The sequence below is a fragment of the Pteropus alecto genome, unplaced genomic scaffold (genome assembly GCF_000325575.1).
Source record: "Pteropus alecto unplaced genomic scaffold, ASM32557v1 scaffold88, whole genome shotgun sequence".
NCBI lineage: Eukaryota > Metazoa > Chordata > Mammalia > Chiroptera > Pteropodidae > Pteropus > Pteropus alecto.
In genome coordinates this window covers 1,986,046-1,998,326 of record NW_006494611.1, presented here as the reverse complement: position 1 = coordinate 1,998,326, position 12,281 = coordinate 1,986,046, and the positions used below count along the sequence as shown (strand labels likewise).

At 35.5% G+C, this 12,281-nt stretch overlaps 1 protein-coding gene across 1 annotated transcript in view; it reads left to right on the top strand.

Moving 5' to 3' along the window:
- The window catches only part of MCCC1 (methylcrotonoyl-CoA carboxylase 1), a 49,006-nt gene that overhangs the window by 20,517 nt on the left and 16,208 nt on the right, over positions 1-12,281 (top strand). Inside the window, exons 10-11 of the mRNA XM_006925757.3 lie at positions 8,244-8,371; positions 10,695-10,878. Of these exons, the coding sequence (XP_006925819.1) occupies positions 8,244-8,371; positions 10,695-10,878 (312 nt within the window). The remainder of the gene's footprint in view (positions 1-8,243; positions 8,372-10,694; positions 10,879-12,281) is intronic.

The following is a 12,281-nucleotide window of genomic DNA, read 5'->3' as shown; positions in this document are numbered from 1 at the left end:
GTTGCGCCACATCCTCACCAATCCAGATTTTGACCATTCTCATAGGTGTGTAGTGGTATCTTATTGTTTTAATTTGCATTTCCCTGATGAAATATGATGTGGAGCATCTTCTCATATGCTTACTTGGCATCTGCTTTATCAATGATTTCTTCCATGGACTGTGCATTTTTTGTTCTATCTAAAAAAGCATCACCACATATGAGGTCATCTAGGTTTTTTCTTGTGTTATCTCCTTGGAGCTTTGTAGTTTTGGGTTTTACATTTAGGTCTATGATCCATTCTGAGTTAATTTTTGTGAAAAGTATAAGATCTGTGTCTAGATTTATTTTTTTTTTGCATGAGGATGTCCAGTTGTTTTAGCATCATTTGTTGAAAAGACTACTTTGCATCATTGTATTGCCCTTTCTCCTTTGTCAAAGATTGGTTGACTGTATTTATGTGGGTCTATTTCTGGGCTCTTTATTCTGTTCCATTGATCTATTTATCTGTTCTTTCACTAGTACTTCATTGTTTTGATTACTGTAGCTCTATAGTAAGTCTTGAAGTAAGGTTGTTTCAGTCCTCTGACTTTTGTTCTTCAGTATTGAGTTGGCTATTCTGAGTCTTTTGCCTCTCCATATAAACTTTAGAATCAGTTTTTTGATTATCCATGAAATAACTTTCTGGGATTTTGATTGGGATTGCATTGAATTTATAGATTAAATTTAGAAGAACAGACATCTTGACTCTGTTGAGTCTTCTTACCCATGAACATGAAATATCTTTCCATTTATTTAGTTCTTTGAATTATTTCATCAGAGTTTTATAATTTTTTAATATAAATTTTGTATAAAATTTATAAAATGTAAACCTATTTGGGGGGATGCTAATGTAAATGTATTTTTAATTTCAAGTTCACTTATTCATCATCGATGTATAGGAAAACAATTGTATGTTAATCTCACATCCTGCCACTTTGGTATAATTACTTATTAGTTCCAGGAGTTTTTTGTTGTTGTTGATTCTTTCAGATTATCTATGTATGTGATCAAGTCATCTGTGAACAGATAGTTTTATTTCTTCCTTCCAAATCTGTATACCTTTTATTTCCTTTTCTTGTTGCATTAGCTAGGACTTCCAGTGCAATGTTGAAAAGGAGTGGAGAGAACATACATCCTTGCCTTATTTCTGATCTTAGTGGGAAAGCCTCTAGTTTCTCACCATTAAGTATGATGTAAGTTGAAGGTTTTTTTGTAAATCTTTATCAAGAAAATTCCCCTCTGTTCCTAGTTTGAGAGTTTTTATTATAATTGTATTTTGGGTTTCGTCAAATGCTTTTTCTGCATCTGTTGATACCATCATGTGATTCCTTAGCCTGTTAATGTGATGGATTACATTAATTGATTTCCAAATGTTGAACCAGCCTTGCATGCCTGGGATAAATCCCAGGTTATGGTGGATAATTCTTTTTATACACTGTTGGATTTGATTCGCTAATATTTTGATGAGGATTTTTGCAATTTTGTTCATAAAAGATATTGGTCTATAGATTTCTTTTCTTGTAATGTCTTTGTCTGGTTTTGGTATTAAGATAATGCTGGCCACATAGAATGAGTTAGGAAGTATTCTGTCTGCTTTTATCTTCTGGAAGAGATTATAGAGAATTGGTATAATTTCTTACTTAAATTTTTTGTAGAATTCACCAGTGAACCCATCTGAGCCTACTACTTTCTGTTTGGGAAGCTTATTAATGATTGATTCAATTTCTTTAATAGATATAGGCCTATTCAGATTGTCTGTTTCTTCTTGTGTTGAGTGTTGTCACATTGTGTCTTTCAAGGAACTCATTCATCTAGGTTATCAAATTTGTGGGTATAGAATTGTGCATAATATTTCTTTATTATCCTTTTAATGTCCATAGGAACTGCTAGTGATTGTCCCTTCTTTAATTTCCGATATTTTTGTCTTATCTTTATTTTTCTTTATAGCCTGGCTAGAGGCTTATCAACTTTATTGATCTTTTCAAACAACTAGCTTTAGGTTTTGTTGATTTTCTCTATTTCCTGTTTTCAATATCATGTATTTCTACTTTAATTTTTGTTTCTTTTTTTTCCTGCTTACTTTGGAGTTCATTTGCTCTTCTTTTTCGAGTTTCCTAAAATGGAAGCTTAGGTTATTGACTTTTTAATATGGTTAGACGTAGTTTTTTCTCTTAAATATATGGATTCTATGCTATAAATCTCCCTCTAGGTGCTGTTTTTGGTGCATCTCAAAAGTTTCGATAAGTTGTATTTCCATTTTCTTTTTTTTTCTTTTTTTGTTTTTTTTTTTAATTTTTATTTAAAAAAACCTTTTTTTTTTTTTTTGGTAGCATTGGTTAACGAAATCCAGTAAGTTTTAGATGTACAGTTTAACAGTAAGGCATATATATGTTGCATTGTGCGTTCCCCTCCCATAGTTAGATTTCTTTCTCACCACATATTTGACCCCTTTAACCCCATCTACCTCCCTCTTCCCCCCTCACCCCCCGCCCACCCTCTGGTAACCAGTCCATGAGTCTGTTTGTTTGTCCTCTTCGTTTGTTGCTTTTAGGTTTATATCCCACATATAAGTGATATCATGTGGTTTTCAACTTTTCTGTCTGGCTTATTTTGCTTAGCATGATTATCTTGAGGTCCATTCATATTGTCACAAGGTATTTCCATTTTCATTTCATTTCTCCTGAGTTCTTTTTGACCTGGTGTTATTTAATAATGTGTTGTTTCATCTACAAATATTTGGGGATTTTTTCCAGCTATCTTTCTGTTAATGATTTTTTAGTTCAGTTTATTGATTTTTAGTTTAATTGTGGTCTAAGAGCAGACATTGTATGATATTTATTCTTTTAAATTTGTTACAGTGTTTCTTATGCCCCTGCATGTGGTCTATCTTGGCAAATGTTCCATGTAGCTTGAGAATATGTAATCTGCTGTTTTTGGATGAAGTAGTCTATAGCTGTCAATTATATCTAGTTTGCTGATGATGCTATTGAGTTTAATTATTTTCTTACTCATTTACTGCCTGCTGTATTTGCCTATTTCTGATAGAGAGTGTCAAAGTCTCCAACTGTATTAGTGGTTTCATCTACTTCTCTTTGCAGTTCTCAGGTTTTGCCTCATGTATTTTGTCACACTGTTGTTGGGTGCATACACATTGAGGATTGTTATATCTTCTTGGAGTATTGACCTTATATCATTTTCCTTCTCTCTAAAGAACTTCTTTTATCATTTATTGCAAGGCAAATCTGCCAATAAATTCTCTCAATTTTTGTTGATCTGAGACAGTCTTTATTTCTCCACTTTTGAAGGATAACTTCCCAGGATACAGAATTCTAGTTAGCGATTTTTTTTCCCCTCGCAAGGCTTTAAATATTTTACTCTGGTGCTCTTGTTTGCAGGCTCTGGTGAAATAATTTTTCTTTCTTTCTTTTTTTTTTTTTTTCCAATACTTTTTCTTAAAGGCAGATTTTGTTAAGAACAGAACAGCATACTTCACAAGGTTCCATTTCCCCTCTCGTATCTGGAAGCTCACAGAGATTTTTCTCCAGTATTCACTGTGAGGACCTGGTAGAGCTCTTAGATGTCAAAGTCACAAAAGTATGAGAATACCCTTCCCCCTATTCCCATGACTAGGTTCCCATGGGGTTATTAAGTCTCAGAATGTCCATACTGAGCCTCCAGCAATTCATCGATTACAGTGTTGGTTTTCCTATTCTGGTGCTTATTCCTGCAAAGGTTTTTGCTTGTAAATTTCTGGACAGCAAGTTGTGAATCTCTGTATCTGCCTATCTGCCTCTCTAGTTCTGGGGGCCCTGATTTGTCTTGTGACCTCACATCTCCGATGGCTCTAAGAAGATTTCTTGATTTTTTTCAGTTTTTTCAGCTTTTGTTGTCAGGACAGAATGGTTACTTCTAAGTTCCTTACATGCTGGAAACTTGGAAGACTTCACTAAATTTTTACCATCCGCTAATGAATTGTGACCCAGAGTTTGAAAAACAGTTTTATATTACAGTTGACTCTTGAACAGTAGAGGGGTTCAGGGCACTGACCCCCTACGTAGTAGACAATCCATGTGTAACATTTGACTCCCCCAAAACTTAATTACCAATAGCATACAGTTGACTGGAAGCCTTACTGAGAATATAAGCAAAACAGTCAATTAACACATATTTTATATGTTATATGTATGATATACTATATTTCTTACAGTAAAGTAAGCTAGAGAAAAGAAAATGTTATTAAGAAAATCATAAGAGAAAACACATTTACAGTACTTTACTGTATTTATCAATACTACAAGTTTACATCATCTGTTAAGAAGATGAATCTGTCAGTACCTACATTAATATGGTCTTATATGACACAAAACACCATAAATGTTATACATGTTAGATATCAAAAATAAAAAGATAATATGAAAAACAAATTAATATTTATTTACAGGTATAATAATTCATACATTGATAACAAAGAAGCTGCAATGTGGTTGCTTTGTGGTAGCCTAGTGCAATTGATATGAGTGCTTCACAGTAGCCTAGACTATACACTAACAAGTGCATCATAAAATTTTTATGACATACAGTATTACAGTCACATTTATAATACAATATTGGAAACATTGTTACTTTTTTTAAAAAACCACTTACCTGTGGTGATAGGCTGATACCCACCCAGTTTCTCCAATTATGTGTGAGAGGCATACTGTACAGTAATGTAATTTTTGAAAGCAAAGTCATAAAACAGTAAGAAAAGTAACATTATTTGTTAATTTTATACAAAATTAAAATATGAAATTCACTCACCTTATGCCTATGTAAGGATAGACTATCCACTTCGATACAAGGCTTGCACACAGTGTTTTACATGACGAATACTTAGGCAATGATAATGACACAAAAACATCTCTTGCAGTTCTTGCTCTTTAGTTGTTAGATTTTCAAACGAAGACAGTCACACACATACAAAATAGATAAGTTTGTTAACTATATAGCATGATGATTATTTACTGTTCATTAAGTGGAAGTGGGCTATCTAAAGTTTTTCATCTTCATTGTCTTCACATTGAGTAGGCTGAAGAGGAGGTGGAAAAAGGGAGTTTGGTTTTGCTGTCTCAGGCCTGGCAGAGGTAGAAGTCTGCAGAGGAGGTAGAAGAGGAGGCAGGAGAAGCGGACACATTCAGTGTAACATTACAAAATACGTCATAATTTCTGTCCGACTTTTTTGCTTTTTTAGTTCTCTAAAAATGTTTCTATGCGGTACCAATCCTTCTTCATCATTTGCTTTAGTGGCCATATCATAGAAGGGTTCATGTCATGAAAGAAGTCTAAAGCAATCTTGAATAACGAACCCTTCTGCCAAATTGTCTAATGTCGATTTGTTTTCTGGCACTGCTTCTATATCTTCCTCGCCATCTGGCACTGGTTTGGAAACACTTACCTCCATCAAGTCATCTTTAAGTTCCTCTAGTGTTGTATCTATTCACTCTTCAATTTTTCCAAGATCCGTATGTTGAAATGCTTTACCCCCCACTTTTTTCCCCCCATATCCACAGTGTCTTTCGTGATTTCCTTGATTGGCTCTGTCATGAATCCTGTGAAATTATGCACAACATCTGGACACAGTTTTCTCCTGCAGGAATTTGTTTTTCAGGCTTGATGGCTTTTTTTTTTTTTTTTTAAACAATGGCATATTTTACTTTCCAGACTTTCATGATATTCTGTCTGTTGGGTTCCCTTCCATAGCACTTACAACCCTCTCCATAGAGTGCTATGTGTAATGAGCCTTAAAGGTCCTTATGACCCCCTGATCTAGAGATATTGTGTTTGAGGGCAAGTAGACCACTTTGATGCCTTTGGTGTCAAAGTCATGGTGTTCTGGGTGGCCTGTGGTATTATCCAATATCAGAAGAACTTTAAAAGGCAGTTCCTTACTGGCAAGGTACTTTCTGACTTCAAGGACAGAGCTTCGATTGAACCAGTCCAGAAAGGGGGTTCTCACTGTTCATGCCTTTTGTTGTAGTATAACCAAAAGACTGGCAGCTGGTGTTTATCTTTTCCCTTTAAGGTTCAGGGGTTAGCAGCTTTATAGATAAGGACAACCTTGATTATAAACCCGACTATATTTGCATAAACAGTGGAGTTAGCCTATCCTTTCCCACCTTAAATCTTGGTGCTCGCTTCTCTTCCTTCCTAATAAAGGTCTTGTGGTATTTTTTTCAGGAATAGTGCCTTTCTTCTACATTGAAAGCCTGTTCAGGCAGATATCCTTTCTCCTCACTGATTTTCTTAGTGGTGTCTGGGAACTCATCTGCTGCCTCTTGGTTGGCAGAAGCTGCTTCTCTTGTTACCTTGATATTTTGTTACCCCAAACCTCTTTCTAGAATTATCAAACCATCTTTTGCTGGCATTAAATTCTCCAGCTTTAGAGCCTTCGCTGTCTTTTTGCTTTAAGTTGTCATATAATGACTTTGCTTTTTCTTGAATCATATTAGAGTCTATAAGTATGCATTTCTTGTAGCAATGCTACACCCGTATAAAAGCTGCATTTTCAGTATGAGATGAAAAGATATTTAGCAAAAAGTGCAAGGTTTTGTACCTGCTGGCGTTGCTGCAGCAGCAGCTTCACAAATTTCCTTTCCTTTTTTTTTTTTTCACAGTTGTCCTTATTTTGGATCCATTTACCTTGAAATAGTGGGCAACCACAGCTGCAGACCTTGCTCTATGGTACATACCACGCAATTCAACTTTTTCTTATAATGTCATGACTTTCCTCTGCTTCTTGAGAGCACTTCCATCATCATTAATGGCACTTTGTATGGGTACCATGGTGTTATTCAAGGTTTACAATTTTGCACTAAACACAATAAAAAATATGCATGAACTGTGAGAGGTCACTTTTCGTTGCGATCCACAATTTACTGAGGGACAGACTGCTCGTGGGGAGATGATTAGTGTCACATAGCATTTTAAATGGATACTCACAATACTTGAGCTCACTGCAATAGCAACAGGAGATGGCTGCAAAGTTATTACAGTAGTACAGTATGTATTACAGTTAATTTATGCAGTTATGATTTAATGCTGCATCTTTAGATTTGTTTATATTTATCTCGACTGCAAATGGCATCGTATACAGTCTATAATTGTGTGTGTAAGTTTAGATAAATTTTAACTTTTTTTAATAGATTGTTGGATACTTTATGGTAGTAAATGACAAAATAGAGTAGTATCTACATATATTTTATGCATTCATGACATACCTTTTTCTCAATTTTTCAATATTTCTATGCTACATGTTTATCTATAATTTTTTCAAATTACCTCAGATCTCCAAAAATTTTTCCAATATGTTCATTGAAAAAAATTCATGCCTAAGTAGACCCGCACAGTTCAAACCCATGTTGTTCAAGGGTCAGTTGTATATGGAGCTAACTTTAGGCTAAGTGAAAGAAACTCAAACACAAAATACTATATTCTATATTTTATTTATATGACATTCTAGAAAAAAACTAATGACAAAAAGCAAACTAGTCATTGTCTGGAGCCAGGAGCTCAGGGAAGGGACTGACTGCAAAGGGGAACAAGGGAACATGTTGGATGATGGACATGTTCTGTACTTTCACTGCAGTTGTGGTTACATGACTGTATTCAATTACTGAAACTCAGTACACCTATATTTAAAATGGATAAATTTTTATACCTTAATAGAGCTGGGGGAAGTTTTGTAGTGCTTAATAAAATGCCAATAGATAAGACATTGTAAACATAAAATTGAGTTGCTAAGCAATTTCCATGGGTCACTAGCAAAAGAACTTGTAAAGGAAACTTCCAAGGGCCCACAATCAGGAAAACAAAAAAATGTATTTTTCTTTATAAGGTTAGAGTAACATAGGATGTCACAGGGGAAGGTTCCCAGGGATCCAGGTGCAGTGAAGCAATGACACATGGTCCAGCCATCTTCTCATTGCTGTGATAGCTGAAACTGATTCATAACTTGGGCTTACCATTTGCTCAAAACCCAAAGTATATTTTTCTGTTTCAAAATTTCATATGACTTCCTGTCTTTGAGAATTATTTATTGCTGTAAACTGAGAGTTTTTTTATGGAATACAAAGTGTTTACCTTTGAATAAAAACGGTGGTATAATTCTGTGATACATCACAGAAGGTTTTTATTTGCTACTGATTATCAACTTTTGAAATATGACTATTGTATTTTATCTTTTAGGAACGGTGGAGTTTATTATGGACCGAGAGCACAATTTCTACTTCATGGAGGTGAATACAAGACTGCAAGTGGAACATCCTGTTACCGAGATGATCACAGGAATTGACTTGGTAGAGTGGCAGTTTAAGGTGGGGATACTTTTCCTATTGAACATTGGTCTCGAGAATACAGTACCCGATGGCCTCCTAAAAGAAGGTGTCACCTTTGGATAAGGGTTCAATTCTTGCTGGTTATGATGAGGATAGGAAAATGAGAGGTTAAAGGTGACACTGCATTTGATGCTATGTCATTGTCACTGTGGACACAGATTCCTAATCTGTCAGTTACCATCATTTCCCTTCAGACGTGGAGCAGCCAGCAGGTGAGCTGCTGCCGCTGAGACTTTCTTGTGACTGCATCATCTCAATGCCAAAGGCTTGTACTGTACATGATGCCACATTATTCTGGGCCAGTCCGTCATTAGATTTTAGAGGCAGGACAGATATTAGCCAAGGTGAAATGAGTTAAGGCAGAGTTGGGAATGAAGAACCAAGGCAATGGTCTAGACCAGGGGTCCCCAACCCCCGGGCTGTGGACTGGTATCTGTCTGTGGCCTTTTAGGAATCGGGCCTCACAGCAGGAGGTGAGCAATGGGCAAGTCAGCAAAGCTTCATCTGTATTTGCGGCCGCTCCCCAGCGCTAGCATCACTGCCTCAGCTCCACCTGAGATCATCAGGCATTAGATTCTCATAGGAGCACCGATCCCTGGTGTCAAAAAGGTTGGGAACCACTGGTCTAGACCAATAGAGTGAGTGGTCCATTTACAAGAGCTGACTTACAAACTGTTGCTGGCCAAGGTGGGATAAGTATGGACATTCACAGTAAATATTTAGAAGTTTTTAAAGCATTTTTGGCATTGCTATGATAGATCTACTGATTTTACAAACGTGTAAGTCCGTAACTGTTCCTTTATTATAAATAGTGTGAGAAGCGCTGACCTAAACCAGAGTTCCACAAAGCATATTATTTTGAATATTATAATAATAATAATAACTTAATATGTTTTTTGAAAATAATAGATTTTAACAGCCTTTTTTAAAATATAAAATAAAAGTTTTAAGTTGTATAAAAATTCTAGATCTCTTGGGATTCTTGGTTTGTATATATCCTGAATTTAAATTGTTTTCATGTCGTGATTATTTTGATAATTTTGTCTTTTCAGAACTTCCGTGGACAATAATATGATGTTCCTTTTACTATTTCCTTGGGGGTGATTGGTGGTTTTAATTGAGCTGAAAGATTCTTCTGGGCCCCTATAGCCTTGGGAGCTAATGAAAACCAGGCACATCAGGCTAGTAAGTGTTAGTGGATGTCAGGAAAACTTAGTGGATTTAGATACTTCTGGGGTGCTTATATTTCCAGAGTTCAAGGAAAAGGAGGATTTTTTTTTTTTCTGAAATAGCAACTCAAGAGAGTCCAGAATCTTGAAATCATGGCAGATCAAAGATTTCTAAGGAATATGGCTGCAGAGTCTATGGTTTAAAACACCATGCGATAAAGACATTCAATTCAGTCCATTTTCCTTTTACTCTTAACTGCTGTAGTTCCTGATTTGTCTTATTTAAAGAATTTTCTTGTTTTTCAGATTTAAAGAGATTAAATCTTTGCCTCTGTTTTATACTTACCAGTTTAGTTCAATGTGATGCTAAGTTACTTAGAATTTTTTTCCCCTGTACCATGTGCTTTCTCTTTTGTCATTTTCTCATCTTGAAGGAAAACTTAAGGGGAGAGTGTGACAGCAAGTCCTTCAATAGCCTTTTCTAAATTACACTAATTAGAGAAAGAGATTTGTAGTATTGGTACATAATGGCCAAAATAATAATAAGTGATGAACAGTAATGATCATCCTGTTCGTAATCCGGTGCCGTGCAATATACATAAATATAATAAAATTGAAAAACCTTATGTTCCCCTTTCTGGTTTGCTTTATCACTCACTTGCTGATGAAGATTACAAGGATGACTAATGTCACACTTTATCCATAACTGTGATTATAGTCCTAAACACCAACTAATAATTTACTATTAAAAAATTTGATTTGGTAACTGAGTTCTAATGTTTTAGATGAAAACCGAGACTATCTTGCCGGAAAGAAATCTTAGTTTTAATTAAATTTGAAAAAAACGCTGATTTTTATATTTATAATTTCTGTCAGTTTGCTTGCTTTCTCTATTTTAAAACTCTAGAAACCTATTGCAATTAATACATTGTTTTCAAGTTGCACCTGTTTTTTAATCTCTTTTTGCTTTTTCCTAATACTCAAATGGTGGATAAAATAATAATTTTTATTTGGCTTCATTATAAAGCCCAAATGTACATTTTACATAGAAAAAGGCAAGCCCACCAATTTAGTAGTCTCGTAGCTGCTTTAAGGTGGATTTTCATAAGAAACACATACTCTTCTATTACCAGATTGCAGCAGGAGAGAAGATTCCTTTGAGCCAGGAAGAAATAGCTCTGCAGGGCCATGCGTTTGAAGCTAGAATATACGCAGAAGATCCTCACAATAACTTCATGCCAGGGGCTGGGCCATTAGTGCATCTCTCTACCCCTCGAGCAGACCTTTCCACTAGGATTGAAACTGGCGTACGGCAAGGTACAGTGAAGTAAAACAATAAGTCTTTTTGAATTTTTAATGCATTTTTATTTTTGGATGAGGTCTTTCCCTGTGTCTTGTGGAAATCTCTAGTGTGTTTTAAAATAAAGGATTTAATTGATTTCTCATTCATCTTTATTTTTCCTTCTGGAATAGTTAATTTTAAGGAATGACTAGTATTTTCAAACAACACTCTCTTTTGTCAAATGCAGTAGTACTTGGTCGAACCTAAGCAACAAATATTTTATGAGTATCATTTTACATTTTTACTTTGAAATGATTTAAGGTGACTGATATTTGCTATGCTTGAGGTACTCTGCCTTCAAGTCAAGCTGGAGAATTAATATGTAAACTTAGTGCAAACTAAGCAATAATAAAAGAAATTTAAAAGTAAAAAGCAGTGCAAGAGCTATCACAATTCAGCATATGATTAATAACAATAGCCATAACTGACAGTTATTTACCACTTCCTACATACAGGTGCCATTCTAGATAATTTTTCTCTGGGCTCTTTTAACCATGAGAACTACCCTATGGGTAGGTATTATCACCCCCATTTCTAGATGAGGAACCGGGGCACAGAGAAGTTAACTGACTGCCCACGGTCGTCCTTGGAGGCAAGATTCAGACCCAGATAGTCTGGCTCCAGAATCTGCACTCCGAGCCACTACTGTCTACTGCCACCTTAACTTTGGTTGCAGAGAAGTTATAGAGATGGTGAGTGATGGAATATAACAATTCTCAGGACTAAGAGATCATGTTAGGCTCATATAATTAAGAGATGTTTTTGAAAGGAAATCTAGAGTGGATTTGATTAGGCAGATTTAACTTCAAAGAAAAGTGAAGAAAAGAGAACTTAACTAAAGGTATGTTCGAAGAACTATAAGAAAACATGTGGCTGGAAAAATGGTTCAAGATGGTAAGTAGTTGGAGATGTGGCTGGAGACATACCTTGAGAGCAAATCGTATAGGGTCTTGAAAGCCAAAATGAGAAATTAGGACTTCTTAATGATAAATTGGCAACACTTTGATAGCTCTGGATAAGCCACAGCAAGATTTGGTAGTCAATAAATTTTTTAACATCTTGGAGAGAAAAGAGGGCCTTTGCAATAGAAAAGAAAGAACCTGTGGGGCAAGCAAAGCTTGCATAGTAATTTAATAAAGGTACTCAAAAGTTAACAGACATAATTCTGAGAAGGACTCCCAGATTCACATCTTGGCACCGGGAAGAATAATCTAATCCAAGAAACTTCCCCCAGCACTCTTCTGTGTTTCCTGAGCCCATTGTGCATTCCTCAGACATTGCCCTCATTACATTATCTTATGGTAATGTACTTCTTGTCTAGCTTCCCCCACGAGATTGTAAGATTTTTAAGAAGGGGACTGTATTTTCTGTGGTATAT